Source organism: Barbus barbus (genome assembly GCF_936440315.1).
Source record: "Barbus barbus genome assembly, chromosome: 15".
Taxonomy (NCBI): Eukaryota; Metazoa; Chordata; class Actinopteri; order Cypriniformes; family Cyprinidae; genus Barbus; species Barbus barbus.
Genome location: NC_136743.1, coordinates 5,624,901 through 5,643,470, shown reverse-complemented (window position 1 = coordinate 5,643,470; position 18,570 = coordinate 5,624,901). Strand labels below are relative to the sequence as shown.

Sequence of the window (18,570 nt, the reverse complement as noted above, 5' to 3'; positions counted from 1 at the left end):
AACATCCACTCTTGCTCTTTTTGGCGTGTTAATGAGAGTTCGTGCTAAGTGAAGGAGTTATTCTTTTCAGTTGGATCTTTTCAATGAATGATTCAGTCGTGAATTGTTCAGGATTCATTCACGAAGCGACTCACTGACTCAATGATCCAGTATTGTGGGAAAAGGGAAAGTAACAGTAACTGATTCATGCAATGTTAAATACAAAGGGCAAAAAAGTTTTGACACACCATTAAAATTGTTTTTTTTTTTTTATATGATAAAAAGCAACATTGTTATGTCAAATAAATACATAATATTCTGTTGTTTTTTTCCAGTTGCAGTAATGGCTCTCCAGACCCCCCTGAGTGTCATCCAGACCTGGAGGATGATGCATATACAAAGTGCAGTGAACTGTTTGAAGATGCTTTCAGAGAGTGCCACTGGTTTGTTCCACCACAGATTTATGTCAGCAGCTGCGTTTCGGATTACTGTATTTCCAAGGGTGACAAAGCTCAGCTCTGCACCTCTTTTGAGGACTATGTGTCTGCTTGTGAAATAGCTGAGGTGTTTCTGCCAGACTGGAGGAATCACACCTTGTGTTGTAAGTGATTAGTTAAAAAAAAATAAACTGATCATAAAAAAATATTCCAACTTCATATTTGTCTTATTCAAATATTTGTACTATTCAAATAATGAAAAAAATGTTTTCTTTAACCTTTAATGTTTTCTTTTTTTTTTCGGTATCCATACAGTTGCCGATCCAAAGCCAACAGATGACCCCACACCAACTCCATCTGCAGCAAGTAAGCAGTCTCTCTTCTATCTATCTGTCCTTCCTCTTTTTTCTGTATTTATTTTCATTCTTTTGTCATCACACAGGTTGCCCATGGAGCTGTAACTTTGACCAGGATGAATGTGGGTGGGAACAACTTATCCAAGACAGTTTTGATTGGACAAGATGGTCAGGGTCAACGCCATCAAACTTCACTGGGCCAGCCTCTGACCACACCACAGGAAGTAGGTTTGCTGTGGTGGTTTATACAATCTAAAGTAGACTATGGGATTCTGGCATTGGAGAATCAGTTGACTGCCTTATTTACCTCTCTGACTGTTTTATGTAGGTGGCTATTACATGTACATTGAGGGGGATAGTGTGGTTCATGGTGACTCAGCCCGAATAATGAGCCCCGTCTGCCATACTTCTGGCAAGCAGTGTTTGAGCTTCTGGTTTCACATGTATGGCCTGGCAAATGCTATGTTACTCAACCTCTACATATTTGAGAACAATCATGCTATCAAAATATGGTCCAGAGCTAACAACCAGGGCAACAGATGGTACCAGGGCCAGGTTGAAATCAAACCACAACAGCCATTCCAGGTATGTTACTCTGTGTGCTCATCCCAAACAGAATGCGTTGATGTCAATTAATTCAGAGGACAAAAGATTACGTGCTCTATATGTTAAATATGATGAGTGATTGTTTGTTGTTTCAGATCATCATTGAAGGCATCAGAGGCTCAAATCCTCGCTCAGATGTGTCCATAGATGATGTGTCCATAATGAATGGTGCATGTGACCGTAAGTGTTGTAGATATAAATCTATTACAGACTGATCTTTAAATAAGTTTGAAGCTTTTTTCTGGCATGATCCATGACTGCTTTCAAATTTATTTATTTTTTTTTAGCTTTGCTCGTCTTAAAAGTACTACTTCAGATTCTACTTCAGAAATGTTATTGTTAACTGGATATTTATTTTATTTTTTACATTTTAGATGTAATCTTTTTGTATATTTTAATTATATGAATAAAACAAGCTCCAATTAATTTTTCTCTCAAAACATTGGCTGATTTGTCTGCAGAAGATCTGGACTTGACCACTTTGGCACCCCATCCAAGTAAGACTTCCAATAATAATATTAATGTAAAAGTGATGTAAAACACTGTTTGCACCCCAATTTATTTCCGTCTGTTGTTTTATTAAGTGAGATATTCACACATTATTCATAGGTAATTGTTCCTGTATGTGTTTTTGTAGTTCAAACTGCAGAGGACAAGAGTTTTGATTCTTATGGAATGCATGAACTGATTAAATGTACAGTATTTAATGCAATTAAACCATAAAAGTGTCTTGTGAATATAAATGTAAAGTGGATGGATTGTGAAAAGTGGGAGTTACACACAAAACGATAGAGAATTAAATGTAACAGGGATTTGTGAGATATCAGACATCACTTTATAGTTTTGATGTTTAAAAACACGGTCACATGCATCGTCTTGGTGGATCAGAGTATGGTTGACTGCTTGGCATGATGATTATATGGTTGCTTTGTTTTGTCAGATTGCAGAATGAACTGTGATTTTGAAAGTGACATATGCAGTTGGACTCAGTTGGAGACTGACGTTTTTGATTGGACAAGACACAGAGGCTCCACCCCCACATCAATGACTGGTCCCTCCTCTGACCACACAACAGCAAGTAGGTTAATTTCACATATTATTTCACATATTGGTAAAGTCTTTTGACAGTTGTCCTAATCAAATGTCTCCTCTTCCTGGTCCAGGTGGGTTTTATATGTACGTTGAGGGTGACAGTGCTGTCCATGGCGACACGGCCCATCTCCTCAGTGCAGAATGTGCTGATCCTCAACCTCAGTGTCTTCAGTTCTGGTACCACATGTATGGCTCCAGCTGGACCATGGGACTGAGCGTCTACCTGCTGCAATATGGCAATGTGGCCAAGGAGGTGTGGACGATGAGAGAAGACCAGGGAAACATGTGGCATCTTGCACGGGTAGACCTGAGACCAGATGTCAAGTTCCAGGTCAGTGAAAGTTTGAAAACTTCTGTATCAAATCTTCTTTGAATGTTCCGTGGTAAAGTAAACATAAAAATCTTTTTATCAGTTTAATATGAGGTGCCGACTTCAACTTTTTCTAAATACTGTATTTTAATTATATTTTGCCAAAAATATATAATGTATAAGAAAAATGTTTAATCAGTGTCATTTAAAAAGAAAACAAATCTCTGTTATTGATCTATCAGGTGATCTTTGAGGGGCGTAGAGGAAGCTCAGCCCGGTCAGATGTTGCCATTGATGACGTCTCACTGCACAGAGGAGCCTGTAGCGGTATGTTTCTACTCGTCCTTTAGTAAAAACATGCAGCTTTAAAAACAGGCCAACTTACTAAGCATAATAATAATGCATAATAATGTGTTAACAGTTGTAAAGGGTGTTGGGAGTAACGCATTACAAGTAACGCGAGTTACGTAATCAGATTACTTTTTTCAAGTAATTAGTAAAGTAACGCATTACTTTTTAATTTACAAGAAAATATCTGAGTTACTTTTTTGAAAAAGTAACGCCAGTTACTTTGTTTTCCCATTTATTGACTGACAAGTCTCCTGTCCCCATGTTGGGAGAAATCGGAAGTACAGAGGCGTTGTGTGAGCTGTGTGAACATGATGTTACTGTAGTTCTAGACTAAATGTGAATGTGCATTAATTCATCTCACTCGCAAAAAAAAAAACAAAAAAAAAAAACGATTTAGTATTCATCAAAATGAATTAAAACAGTGAAATGCAAGCTCAGAATATGACAAAAACCTGCAATAATTAAATATGTTAAAAAACACCAATGTATCTAATCCCATTTTATTAACCAATGTCTTTGCTGCTGACCTCTGATGATCCAGTTCAACCACACTAATAAGCAAAAATGGCTTTAGATAAACTAACAATTGTGCTTCATTGTTTTTTTTATTGCTGAAGAGTGTTGAACATTCTTCTCCTGCGTTCTACTTTACAGATGTGAATTTACTCTTCCTTCAGCCTGAGGTTTATTCATTACACTTTTTGGTGTGAAAGGGCTTTTACATTTGCTATAAATAGAACTTCTTATATTAAAAACAAACAATCAAGCCTGCTCATATTTAAAAAGTAACGAGAAAGTAACGCAAATGTAGCCTAACACATTACTTTCCATAAAAAGTAACTAAGATAATTAGTTACTTTTTTAGGGAGTAACACAATATTGTAATGCATTACTTTTAAAAGTAACTTTCCCCAACACTGGTTGTGAATATCTTTCAGATTTACCAAACCAGGTGGCTCCACCTTCAATCCCTTTGCCACAGCCTGCACCAATCCAACGTAGAGAAATTCCAAACGCTTCAGCTTGTAAGCTCACTATCCACCAATGCAATGTGATCATATTCCGTTGATTGATGATGCCATCAAATAACACTCCCACAACTAATTATCTGCATCTTCCATTGTTTTCAGAATAAGAATATTGAAACTGTTAATGTAATATGCTTCTTTTTTCCAGCTTGTAGCATGAACTGTGATTTTGAAAGAGACATTTGTACTTGGACTCAGTTGGCGACTGATGTTTTTGATTGGACAAGACACAGAGGCTCCACCCCCACATCAATGACTGGTCCCTCCTCTGACCACACAACAGGAAGTAGGTCTTTAATTACAGATCTAAGTCATTCTATCATTTTAAGTTTAAAATCATAACAGTTATTTTACATGAATACATTAATAGGTGTGTTGCACAACCTCTTTTCCAGGTGGGTTTTATATGTACATTGAGGGTGACAGTGCTGTCCATGGCGACACGGCCCGTCTCCTCAGTGCAGAATGTGCTGATCCTCAACCTCAGTGTCTTCAGTTCTGGTACCACATGTATGGCTCCAGCTGGACCATGGGACTGAGTGTCTACCTGCTGCAGCATGGTAATGTGGCCAAGGAGGTGTGGAGAATGAGAGAAGACCAAGGAAACATGTGGCATCTTGTACGGGTGGACCTGAGACCAGATGTCAAGTTCCAGGTCAGTAAAAGTAAAACTTCTTTGATTTGTACAGGTTACATAATAAGCATACTAAAACATAAAAAAACTGTCTATAAAATAAATGTATGTTATTGGTCTATCAGGTGATTTTTGAGGGGCGTAGAGGAAGCTCAGCCCGGTCAGATGTTGCCGTTGATGACGTCTCACTGCACAGAGGAGCCTGTAGCGGTATGTTTATACTTTGTGACGGCCCTTAGTAAAAACAATAAGCTTTAAAATCACTCCTGTTGAAAAAAACTGCATATGCTGGTTAGGTATGTTTTGAGGCTTGGCAGCTGGTTTAAGCTGGCCCTGAGCTGGTTATAAGCTGGTTATGAGCTGGTCCTGAGCAGGAGCTAGTTGCTTAGGACCAGCTTAGAACCAGCACATGACCCGCTTAAATCAGCTCAGGACCAGTTTAAACCAGCTTATAACCATCTTAGATATCATGCTTCAAAACATACCTAACCCCAGCATATGCTGGGGGGGGGGGGGGGTTAACAGGAAAGTCAACTAATTCAGCAAAATGACTGCTACATTTTTCAGAGGTTTACTTTATGTATTAACAGTCTTAAATATCTTTCAGATTTGCCAAACCAGGTGGCTCCACCTTCAGTCACATTGCCAAAACCTGCACCCATCCAACGTAGAGAAATTCCAAATTCTTCAGCTTGTAAGATCACTATCCACCAATGCACTGTGATCACATTCTGTTAAGATTGATAATGACATAACACTCCCACTGTTAATTATCTGTCTGCCATTGTTTTTAGAAAGATGCTAATGAAACTGTTACTGAATTTTACTTCTTTCCTCCAGCTTGTAGCATGAACTGTGATTTTGAAAGAGACATTTGTGCTTGGACGCAGTTGGAGACTGATGTTTTTGATTGGACAAGACACAGAGGCTCCACCCCCACATCAATGACTGGTCCCTCCTCTGACCACACAACAGGAAGTAGGTCTTGATTTCTAGGTCTTGAAGTCATTAGATCTTTTTAAGATAAAAATCATAACACTTATTTTATATGAATTATATAAGTATGTTGCACAACCTCTTTTCCAGGTGGGTTTTATATGTACATTGAGGGTGACAGTGCTGTCCATGGCGACACGGCCCGTCTCCTCAGTGCAGAATGTGCTGATCCTCAACCTCAGTGTCTTCAGTTCTGGTACCACATGTATGGCTCCAGCTGGACCATGGGACTGAGCGTCTACCTGTTGCAGCATGGTAATGTGGCCAAGGAGGTGTGGAGACTGCGAGAACACCAAGGAAACATGTGGCATCTTGCACAGGTGGACCTGAGAGCAGATGTCAAGTTCCAGGTCAGTGAATCTTCTTGGAATGCTTTATATGTTAAATTAAATGCAATACACTATAACTAGAAATATTGGAGCAGTGACATTGAAAAATCTGTTATTGATCTATTAGGTGATCTTTGAGGGGCGTAGAGGAAGCTCAGCCCGGTCAGATATTGCCATTGATGACGTCTCACTGCACAGAGGAGCCTGTAGCGGTATGTTTCTACTCTTCCCTTAGTAAAAACATTAAGCTTTAAAAGTAGACCAACTCACTCAGCAGAAGACTTCATTTTGCAAAAGGGTTCTTAACTTAATGTGTTAACAGTTGTAAATGTCTTTCAGATTTACCCAACCAGGTGGCTCCATCTTCAGTTCCATTGCCACCAGCTGCAACAATGCCACAACCTGCACCCATCCAAACTGCAGAAATACCAAACACCTCAGCTTGTAAGCTCACTATCCACCACCACAGTGTGATCACATTCTGATTAATGATGACATAAAATAACATTCTAACCATTAATGCTCTACACCTTCCATTGTTTTCAGAAAGAGACTAATGAAATTGTTAATGAAATTCACGTCTTTCCTCCAGCTTGTGGCATCAACTGTGATTTTGAAAGAGACATTTGCACTTGGACTCAGTTGGCGACTGATGTTTTTGATTGGACAAGACACAGAGGCTCCACCCCCACATCAATGACTGGTCCCTCCTCTGACCACACAGGAAGTAGGACTTGATTTAGAGATATTAAGTTCATTTTACCTTCCAAGTTATATCAGTTATTTCACATTAACAAATTGATAGTAGTCTTGCACAAATTCTATGACAATTCCTTTCCTTAAGAGTCTCCTGATCCAAACTTCCAGGTGGGTTTTATATGTACATTGAGGGTGACAGTGCTGTCCATGGCGACACGGCTCGTCTCCTCAGTGCAGAATGTGCTGACCCTCAACCTCAGTGTCTTCAGTTCTGGTACCACATGTATGGCTCCAGCTGGACAATGGGACTGAGCGTCTACCTGCTGCAATATGGCAATGTGGCCAAGGAGGTGTGGAGAATGAGAGAAGACCAGGGAAACATGTGGCATCGTGCACAGGTGGACCTGAGACCAGATGTCAAGTTCCAGGTCAATAAATGCTTCAGAACTGCAGTATCTAGACTTCTTATAATACTCCACATTAAAGTAAACTTATTTACCTTTTTATCAGTTTAATGAGGTGCAGGCTTAAAATACTTTTATACATTTAAGCTTAATTATATTTTTAAATAATAATAATAGATGTATAAGGAAAAATATATATGAGCAGTGGAATTTAGGAATAGTTCATAGTCATTACTGCTGTGCTTTTGGGAAATGTCAACACATGTTGATGCTTTATTTTTTGTTAATCTTGCCACTGTATTGAATAAATACCTGGGGTTATGTTTGTTTTCTTCTAAAAGAGACAACAAATAATCAGATCTAGCTGTTTTTAATCCTTTTCTGTAGGATAGGGTACTTTCCCGCCAAGCAATACGAAATACCACTAGTTTAGTTTTCCTCCAGCTGCACTCCATTTTCCGGACTGCTCTCTTTAGGACGCGATTGTGCTCATTATACCATGGTGTTGGACTCTTTTCCTTGATCTTCCTTAAGCGTAAAGGAGCAACCGTTACTAAAGTGCTAGAAAAGAGAGAGTCCACTTAATTTCCAGCGATATCGTCGACCTGATTGCACAGATACTATTTAAACTGAACTGAGCTGGACGATGCCATCACTTAATTCAATAATGAAATACCATTAACTGAAAATTGAGTGTTTAATCTTGTCGTTTTACATTGACACACTATTTTCCTATTTTGATATTGTGCAGTTGCTTTGACACAATTTGTATTGTTAAAAGCACTATATAAATAAAGGTGACTTCACTTGACTTTAGGAATGAAAATAAATATGTTATTGATCTATTAGGTGATCTTTGAGGGGCGTAGAGGAAGCTCAGCCCGGTCAGATGTTGCCGTTGATGATGTCTCACTGCACAGAGGAGCCTGTAATGGTTTGTACTACTCTGTGTTGGCCCTTAGTAAAAACATTCAGATTTAAAAACAAGTAAACTTATTTAGCAAAAAGACTGATAATTTTTGCAAAGGTTTATTTACTTTATGTATTAACAATTGTAAATATGTTTCAGATTTACCAAACCAAGTGGCTCCACCTTCAGTCCCACAACCTGCACCAATCCAACGTAGAGAAATTCCAAACGCTTCAGCTTGTAAGCCTACTATCCACCACTGCAGTGTGATCACATTCTGTTGTGAATGCTGTTGCTATAAAATAACACTCCCTCAATTATTTGTTGCATCTTCCATTGTTTTCTGAATAAGAATATTGAAACTATTAATGTAATTTGCATCTTTCTTCCAGCTTGTGTCATCAACTGTGATTTTGAAAGAGACATTTGTGCTTGGACTCAGTTGGCGACTGACGTTTTTGATTGGACAAGACACAGAGGCTCCACCCCCACATCAATGACTGGTCCCTCCTCTGACCACACAACAGGAAGTAGGTCTTTAATTACAGATCTAAGTCATTCTATCATTTTAAGTTTAAAATCATAACAGTTATTTTACATGAATACATTAATAGGTGTGTTGCACAACCTCTTTTCCAGGTGGGTTTTATATGTACATTGAGGGTGACAGTGCTGTCCATGGCGACACGGCCCGTCTCCTCAGTGCAGAATGTGCTGATCCTCAACCTCAGTGTCTTCAGTTCTGGTACCACATGTATGGCTCCAGCTGGACCATGGGACTGAGTGTCTACCTGCTGCAATATGGCAATGTGGCCAAGGAGGTGTGGAGAATGAGAGAAGACCAAGGTAACATGTGGCATATTGCACAGGTGGACCTGAGACCAGATGTTAAGTTCCAGGTCAGTACATCTTTTGGAATGCTTTATATGTTAAATTAAATGCAATAAACTATGACTAGAAATATTGGAGCAGTGACATTTAGGAGACAGAGAAAAATCTGTTATTGATCTATTAGGTGATCTTTGAGGGACGTAGAGGAAGCTCAGCCCGGTCAGATGTTGCCATTGATGACGTCTCACTGCACAGAGGAACATGTAGCAGTATGTTTCTACTCTGCTGCAACCCTAAAAACATTCAGCTTTAAAAATAAGTCAACTTACTAAGCAGAATGACTTCTTCATTTTGCAAAGAGGTTCTTAACTTAATGTATTAACAGTTGTAAATATCTTTCAGATTTACCAAATCAGGTGCCTCCATCTTCAGTTCCATTGCCACCAGCTGGAACAATGCCACAACCTGCATCCATCCAAACTGCAGAAATACCAAACACCTCAGCTTGTAAGCTCACTATCCACCACCACAGTGTGATCACATTCTGTTATGACTGACGATGCCATAAAATATTATGTTCCATCAATTAATGTTCTACATCTTCCATAGTTTGTAGATAGATGCTAATGAAATAATTTATGAAATGCACGTCTTTCCTCCAGCTTGTGGCATCAACTGTGATTTTGAAAGAGACATTTGTACTTGGACTCAGTTGGCGACTGATGTTTTTGATTGGACAAGACACAGAGGCTCCACCCCCACATCAATGACTGGTCCCTCCTCTGACCACACAACAGGAAGTAGGTCTTTAATTACAGATCTAAGTCATTCTATCATTTTAAGTTTAAAATCATAACAGTTATTTTACATGAATACATTAATAGGTGTGTTGCACAACCTCTTTTCCAGGTGGGTTTTATTTGTACATTGAGGGTGACAGTGCTGTCCATGGCGACACGGCCCGTCTCCTCAGTGCAGAATGTGCTGATCCTCAACCTCAGTGTCTTCAGTTCTGGTACCACATGTATGGCTCCAGCTGGACAATGGGACTGAGCGTCTACCTGCTGCAATCTGGCAATGTGGCCAAGGAGGTGTGGAGAATGAGAGAAGAACAAGGAAACATGTGGCATCTTGCACAGGTGGACCTGAGACCAGATGTTAAGTTCCAGGTCAGTAAAAGCTTGAGAACAACTGTTTCTAATCTTCCGTGAATGCTCCGTGTTAAGTAAACATTACTAAACTTTTTTTCAGTTTAATATGAGGTGTAGGCTTGAACTTGTATATACTGTCAAAACACATAGATCTTAATTATTTTTAGGCAAAAATGTGGATAAAGAAAAATGTTTGAGTGGCATTTAGTAAAGAAAAATCTGTATAATTTGTCTATCAGGTGATTTTTGAGGGGCGTAGAGGAAGCTCACCCCGGTCAGATGTTGCTATTGATGATGTCTCACTGCACAGAGGAGCCTGTAGCGGTATGTCTCTCCTGTGTCTGGAGGCCCTTAGTATAAACAGCCTAAAGTGTTAAGAGTTGTAAATCTATTTAATAAACATATTATCTAAATCTAATACCTAAGCATGCCAGCAAAACCTCTTTCTCTGTCTCTGCAGAGATCACGCTCTCGGACATGCATGGAAATTCTGACAGCATAACCGAAAATAACATGATAAAGCCAAACGAGAAGGTGACAAAGAAAGAGAGCTGGAAAGCAACAGATGACAAAATCACAGCAAGACGGAGGTAGAGAGCCTTTTTATGTATTCTGTATATGTAAATTATTTACCATATTATACAATAATTCAATTTGATTATTAATTGATTAACAGCCATGTATATATGTGAGAGTCATTATTAAATATTGTTGTAGTGCATGTTACATAGTTATACATTTAGACATTTATTGCATGTTTTGATTATTATACCTATAATCTTTGGTATGCAGGCGGTCCCTGCTGTTTAGGGAACGTTCTCGGGCTTGAGCTGAAACACTACGAGGCAAATCATTAGCTGAAAGTATCTGTCATCTGTCAATATGAACCCACTCAACATCATAGCTCATGAACTACTCAGACCAGTTTTAACAAGATGATTTGCTGTGTAAGTGTTGTTTACCTAGGAAGTATTTCTTATCACCTCTAGCATAGTCATTTCATATTATGATTTACACATAACACCATTGAAATATATGGTGTTTCCCCCTAATATCACAGTGGTTCACGTATTCTAGCAGAGTAACCACATTACGTTAACTGTGAGAATGTTACACTAATGGTTAAACATCCACAGAACGTCCAAATACTTATTTTAATTTTCAACAATTATTCTGTTTTATCATTTATAAAACTAGCTAACTTTTTGCTGAATATTTTATGTGCATGTATGTTATCGGTGACTGTGAGTCAGTGTTTTTGTCTTTCATTTAATAAACATTAATTTCATTCAGACTGAAGGTCTTGTTATTTTTTAACTTTGTTTGTTCGTATGATTCTGCACATTATTCAGATGTTACAAAATTGTTTCCAGCCTTCCTGTCATTTACATTTATTAATTTAGCTGACGCTTTTATCCAAAGCGACTTACAATTGTTATATATATCAGAGGTCGCATGCCTCTGAAGCAACTAGGGGGTTAAGTGTCTTGCTCAGGGACACATTGGTGTCTCACAGTGGATTCGAACCCGGGTCTCTCACACCAAAGGCATGTGTCTTATCCACTGCGCCATCACCACCTGTCTGTCATACTTTCAGATTTTAAGTGTAATGAGAAGTGACATTTATATGCAGCCAAATCTGCTTAGCAAGATGCAGATGCAAAACAGTATGTAGCCTCAAGAAAGTTCAGCAGCTCTATTTAAACATGTAGTGAAGTGGCAGTAAAGTGAGTTGAGCAGGACACACTTACCTGAACAGGATGAAGGGTTTAGTTGTCCATTTCTGGCTTCCCTTACTGCTTCTGTGCCAAAGAAAGAAGAACCTGGCATCAGGTAAGTCAGACGCTCTCCAGGTCATCTGCATGTGTACACGTGTTCTGTGAGAAACTACAGGGGACAATGAACTCACATAAGATAACCACACAGTAAAACCTCCATTTTTGTAAGGCAAGACACTAAATTTTGTTTCCATGACACACCTTTTTTTTATACTAGAAGAAAGAAAATATCCAAACTATACATTTAAGTATTTCCTTTACTGTACTGCATCTATATAAATCCATATGTGCCTGTAGATTTTTATCTGAAATAGCAGTATTTCATGTGAGTTATGATACCAAACTTTCACAATTATTGACACCAATTTCGATACCAAAGCAAAAACTATAAATTTCAAAAGCAATACATTTCAAACACTATTAAATAGAAAACACTTCAAATGAGAACAACTAAACAAATTACAAGTAACATGTAATAGTAATAATACAAAATTACTTTTTAATACAAAATTACATTTTTCAGGTATGTATAATAGCAGAAAATAGTACAAACATGTAATAATCAAATGTAAAACAACATAATCTTTACTGTATAAATTAAATATAGATTAATCCTTATTCAGTAGCACATACATACACCAAATGCTCCAGTTTTATTCCTATCTATATTCTGTAAATTTCATACATCATTCACCTGGTTTATATAACATTTTATTCCTAAAAACAAAAATTGGTTTCTTTTTTCTGTCTTAATTTCCTGTGATTAATCCTCACATATTTATTTATTTGCTTATTTGTTTGTTTAACATGGACATCACAATTACACTGGACGAAGCATATGCATTTGCTTAAGTGTTTTAGCACACATGCTAAAATAATATGCAAATTATATATATGAAGAGTTTATTTGCAAAAACATAACATTTTAAATTTTCAAAAATCATGTTTTTATTATGTTGTCATGTTTTTATTGTGTTAGTTAGCAATTTTAACCTAGTAAAAATAAAAACTGCAGTTTGATTGAGGTTAATTGGAATGCACAATAAAAAAAACATGATTTTTGAGAATTGTTAAGGTGCTGTAGCTTAACAATTTTAAAAATATATATTTAAAAACAGCCTGGGTCCAAAGCGCTTCAATGTCATCGAACAGGGCTCCTCAAATGTTGCCTTGGAAGGCCAATGCGCTACAGAGTTTAGCTCCAACTTTGATCAAACTCGCCTACCTGTGATTTTCTAATGATTCCAAAGACATTAATTAGCAGCATGCTCAGGTGTGTTTGATTAGGGTCAGAGCTCAACTCTGCAGGAAAGTGGATCTCATGGGCAAGAATTGAGGATCCCTGTTATAGAAGCTCCCCAACTACAGTACTACTGTTTAACCACTATAGGACAGTACATGATAAGAAGTGACGAAATGTACAAAGGTACTGGTGTGTAGTTTATTTTGTGGTATTTTTTTGTGCCTTACAAAGAAATATTTAACAAAATTTATAATCATATCCAAACCAAAATCAATGATGAAACAAACTGCATCAGATTCAGTGACTAATGGATTTTGTTACCCCACACCATTCCGCTTCACCACCAAACTCAACATCTGTACCATCAATACAGTCATCATGCTCACCAACCATTAATTCATCATCATCATCCTCATCTTCTACACCATCAACAAAACCCTCTTCATCTTTACCAGTGCCAGCAGAATCAACATTATCATCCACATCATTGTCATCATCAATGCACCCATCTTCAGCAATAACCTCAACACAAACTTTATCAACCTCACCATCTTTAACTATACCACCAACCACATCATCATCACCAACCACAACAATCTCATCAACAACCTCACCATCAACCCCAGCAGCACAACCCTCACTATCAGCAGCCTCTACAATATCTTCCTCATCCTTACCATCATCAGCAAACGTGCAGCCTTCATCACCATCCCCATCGTCTACATCACCAACATTAATATCATCAACTTTATCATCAACATCTTCACCAGTTCCAATATTGCCATCATCACCACCATCTTTAATACCATCAAAAACACAATCTTCATCAGTACCACAATCACTATCATTTTTATCATCATTAACACCATCTTCATCTTTCCCACTATTGTCATCATCATCAAAACAATCAGCACAGGCCTCAGTATCAGCAACCTCTGCATCATCATCTTCATTCTTACCATCAACAAACTCACAGCCTTTATCATCCACACCATCTTTATCACCAACATTACCATCATTATCATTATCAACATCTTCAACATCACCTTCTACACCATCCTCATCATCTTCACCATTTTCAGCACCATCTTTATCAGTCCCATTTTTGTCGTCATCATCATCGTCATCATCTTATTCTTCGATACAATCATCTACACCATCAACATTAACATCATCGTCTACACCTACACCATCTTCATCAGTCCCGCTATTTTCATCATCATTGCCCCCACCAGCACCGCCCTCACTGTCGGCAACCGCTACATCATCTACCTCATCCTTACCATCATCAACAGACTCACAGCTTACATCACCATCCACACAATCTTTAACATTAACATCTTTATCATTATCAACATCTTCAGTAATATCAACTTATTGATATTACTCAACATTACCATCATCAACAACATCTTCAATACTATCCTTTACACCATCTGCACCATCTTCATCAGTCCCACCATCATCATCATCTACATCATCTTCATCAATACCACTATCAACAAACTCACAGCCTCAATCATCATCCCCACTATCTTCATCACCAACATCAGCATCAACAACATATTCAACACTATAATCTACACCATCATCATCACCGTCACCATCATCTTCAGCACCACTATCATTGCCATCATCATCGACCCTTCCAGCACAGCCCTCACTATCAACAACCTCTGCAGCATTTTCCTCATCCTTATCATCATCAGCTAACTCAAAGGCTACACCTGCAACATTATCATCTAGACCTTCTTCATCACCAACATTGCAATCATCTTTATCATCAACACCACCATCTTCAAAACTATCAACTTCTCCATCTTCATCATCCTCAGATTCATCCTCATCAGTAACCTCTACATCGCTGTCCTCATCATTACCATCATCAGCAAATTCACAGCGCTCATTGTCATCCCCACCATCTTCACCACCAACATTGACATTATCATTATCAACAATAACATCTTCAATACTATCAACAACAGAATCCTCGTCCTCTTCACCATCCTCAACATCATATTCATCATTCCCACTATTTTCATCATCATCAACACCACCACCACAACCATTTTCATTATACTTCTCTTCTTCAAGTTCATCTTTTTACCATCATCTTCTCTAACAACATCAACAGCCTCTCCACTATTTCCAACATCTCAGCGATCTTCAACACCAACCCCACCATCATCGCAGACACCATCCTCACCAAGTTCAGCACCCTCACCATCATCATCCTCGCTTTCAGCAACACCAATACTAATATCATCACTGACCCCAGCACCATCTTCATTACCAAATTCACCATCCCCAACATTGTCGTCATCAATAACCTCACCACCATTATTACCACCAGCAGCAACATCATCCTCTTTTTCTCCACCAATCTCATTGACTTCAGTGACTACATCACCATCTTCATCATCCTCACCATCATTACCAACCATCCCATTATTTCAATCATCCTCACTGTCATCACCACGGTCATCATCACCAAACTCTCCATCATTCTCAGCATCATCTTTACCACCATCGTCATCATCATTCTTGCCATCATCCCCAAATTCTCCATCATTTAGACCATCCTCACCATCAACACCCTTTATGGATAAGAAGAAAGTGACCACAGGCCTGCGTGTGTATGTGCGCTCCAAGGCTAATATGGAAGCAACACTGAAGGCTATGCAGGATGTAAGTCATTCCTAAATTTACTTTCAATAGCTGCTAAAACAAAACTGCTCCTCAATGAGAATTGAGATTTAAAAAAATGGTTTGTTCAGTATTAAAACATTAAACTCATATATTGATAGTTGACTAGCATTAATAAATGAACAACACTGGAAACACAGTGCACATGAGGGCAGTCGTGGCCTAATGGATAGAGAGTTGGATATGTAACCCGAAGGTCGTGGGTTTGAGTCTTGGGTCCGGAAGGGGTTGTAGGTGGGGGGAGTGAATAATCAACACTCTCTCCACCCTCAATACCATGACTGAGGTGAGACCCTTGAGCAAGGCACTGAGCCCCCAACTGCTCCCCGGGCACCGCAGCATTGGCTGCCCACTGCTCCAGGTGTTTGTTCACTACTGTGTGTACACTTGGATGGATTAAATGCAGAGTACAAATTCCGAGTATGGGTCACCATACTTGGCCACACACCACTTCCCTTTCCCTTGGATTAGAGAGTATTGTATGTAATATTGTTCTTCTCTGGGTTTAGTTTGTTCTTCACATGGAAGCAGTCATGAGGAGACAGCAGGCTGAAGACTGCAGGCTACGAGTGTTACACGGCACAGCTATGACAAAATCTACTTGAAATTAACACCTCATTGATCATGACATACATGACACATAATAGCTGCTCTCTATAAATATATATTTTTTGTGAATATTCTGTGTTTTACAGAAACCTCATTTCCCGAACGTTCCTAAATGGAAATGTGTTTTTTCACTAGGTGGCACTACAGTATAAAACATGAGTAAATACCATGCTACTAAAACAGATGTAGCCTTTTTGTACACATACTATATTTTGGCAAACATTTAATGGATAAAATAAGATTTAAAATGTCCAAGAAGGATGAAACCATAATCAGACTTTACAACACATAGTCTCATACTCTAAGCTGTCATTGCTATAAGCAAAAATGTATAGCCCACACAAATATCAGGTCAATTATGCTGGTAAACTATATTAATTATCTTTGTTTCTTTGTCTTTATTTCCAAAGTGTTTGTTTGTTTGTTTTTTGGTCAAACAATTATTATTTAATTTTTTTTTCCAATGCTTTTTTGAATGCGGTGAATCTCCGATTTTGTGTGGATATTTTGCATTTACATTTTAGAAACACATTTGTTTTAATTTAGTTTGATAAACTTTAAATCTGAGTGTCCTCTGAGTTTTCTCTTTTCATCTGCTAGTGTGCTTTGTTCATAGAAAATCTTTGGAATTATATACAAAACATTTTTGTGGGTGCATTCCTTGTAGCAAAATCATTTTCCAGCATTCCACTCAAATGATTTTCTTTTTAGGAACAAAAAGAAACGTTCTACCTTGATGCCATGCGTCATAGCAGAAAATGTGTGTTAGGTTGCCAGTAAGAGGAAGCGATCTTAAAAAAAATTTGCTGTGTTTGTGAAAAATTACAAAATGCTTTAGGTCAGTTAGCTACTACAGGGAAAATGTATTGCATTTGAACATATTCCATAAAATATATAAATATATTGATTTTTACAGCAGTGTTCAATAGAAGAGTTTTCCTGCACTCTTTTCACATTTGGAAGATTGGTATTTTCCTTCAGACAAACAGGAAGTAACATGATAAATATTCAATTTGACTATCCATAGATGAACCTGAATGACAAGATACATGTAAAAAGCTAAATGTTTAAAACGTGTATGAATGAATGATGCATTTTTTATAGCGCTTTATTGTGTATTTCTGTACACCCAAAGCGCTTTACAATCATGTGGGGGGGGGGGGGGGTCTCTCCTCAACCACCACCAGTGTGCAGCATCCACTTGGATGATGCGACGGCAGCCACAGGACAACGGCACCAGTGCACTCACCACACACCAGCTACAGGTGGAGAGGAGAGAGTCATAGAGCCAATCAAGTGTATGGGTATTATTAGGAGGTCATGATTGACCAGGGCCAGTGGAGGGAATTTGGCCAGGACACCGGGGTTACGACCCTACTCTTTACAAGAAGTGTCATGGGATTTTTAATGACCACAGAGAGTCAGGACCTCGGTTTAACATCTCATCCGAAAGATGGTGCTTTTTGACAGTATAGTGTCCCCATCACTATACCGGGGCGTTAGGACCCACACAGACCACAGGGTGAGCACCCCCTGCTGGCCTCACTAACACCTCTTCCAACAGCACCCTAGTTTTCACCGGAGGTCTCACATCCAGGTACTGACCAGGCTCAACCCTGCTTAGCTTCAGTGGGCAACCAGTCTTGGGCTGCAGGGTGATATGGCTGTGGTAGTAGAAGGAAATGATGCAGGTGTCTGGGTGTGGATTTCACTACTTAAAAACACCCAAAACGCAAAGTGCACACTCAGCTGGACTAAGATGAAGGTTTCAGATGCTCACTCCTGGCTTCTCTTATTGTTCCTGGTCCAAACTGACAGAGACCAGGTTTCAGGTAAGACCAACAGCATCCATCAGTTTTGTAAAAAATTACAGCAAAGAAAAAAAAATGTAAGAGCTTAAACTAAGTGAAAATTTAATAGAAAGGATCATTTTTTTCAGTAGTAGTAGTTAAAACTATTAAGCCTGGACATCATTTTTTTGTGAAAGAGAGCAGTGGACTGAAAACTGTATGAGTTTCTTTCTTCTGCTGGACACAAAAGAAGATATTTTGAAGAGTGTTCCTGGTAGCCACTGACTTCAACAATACGGAAACAAAATACTACGAAAATCAGTGAGGACCA

The 18,570-nt window shown here is 38.6% G+C and overlaps 2 protein-coding genes across 2 annotated transcripts; both read left to right on the top strand.

Moving 5' to 3' along the window:
• The first annotated feature begins 1,845 nt into the window (after positions 1-1,845).
• On the top strand, positions 1,846-3,495 carry LOC306880806 (MAM domain-containing protein 2-like). The gene is made up of 2 exons (XM_079434574.1): positions 1,846-2,801; positions 3,023-3,495. The coding sequence occupies exons 1-2, from the start codon at positions 2,520-2,522 to the stop codon at positions 3,128-3,130; spliced, it is 390 nt and encodes a 129-aa protein (XP_079290700.1). The 5' UTR covers positions 1,846-2,519; the 3' UTR covers positions 3,131-3,495.
• Positions 3,496-4,411: 916 nt separating this feature from the next.
• Positions 4,412-10,707, top strand: LOC306880944 (MAM and LDL-receptor class A domain-containing protein 1; the record flags this gene model as incomplete). Its single annotated transcript, XM_079434746.1, has 18 exons — positions 4,412-4,445; positions 4,555-4,814; positions 4,919-5,003; positions 5,401-5,460; positions 5,634-5,771; positions 5,880-6,139; positions 6,246-6,330; positions 6,458-6,562; positions 6,711-6,845; positions 6,986-7,245; positions 8,071-8,182; positions 8,291-8,344; positions 8,524-8,661; positions 8,771-9,030; positions 9,147-9,231; positions 9,872-10,131; positions 10,353-10,437; positions 10,574-10,707. The coding sequence occupies 18 exons, from the start codon at positions 4,412-4,414 to the stop codon at positions 10,705-10,707; spliced, it is 2,550 nt and encodes an 849-aa protein (XP_079290872.1).
• Between the last annotated feature and the right edge of the window lie 7,863 nt (positions 10,708-18,570).

Bases quoted from the DNA above. Each gene is read 5' to 3' on its own strand.
- LOC306880806 (XM_079434574.1), top strand. From the start codon at position 2,520: ATGTCTCCTCTTCCTGGTCCAGGTGGGTTTTATATGTACGTTGAGGGT. The intron at 2,802-3,022 runs GTCAGTGAAAGT...TTGATCTATCAG, and splicing joins GACCAGATGTCAAGTTCCAG to GTGATCTTTGAGGGGCGTAG.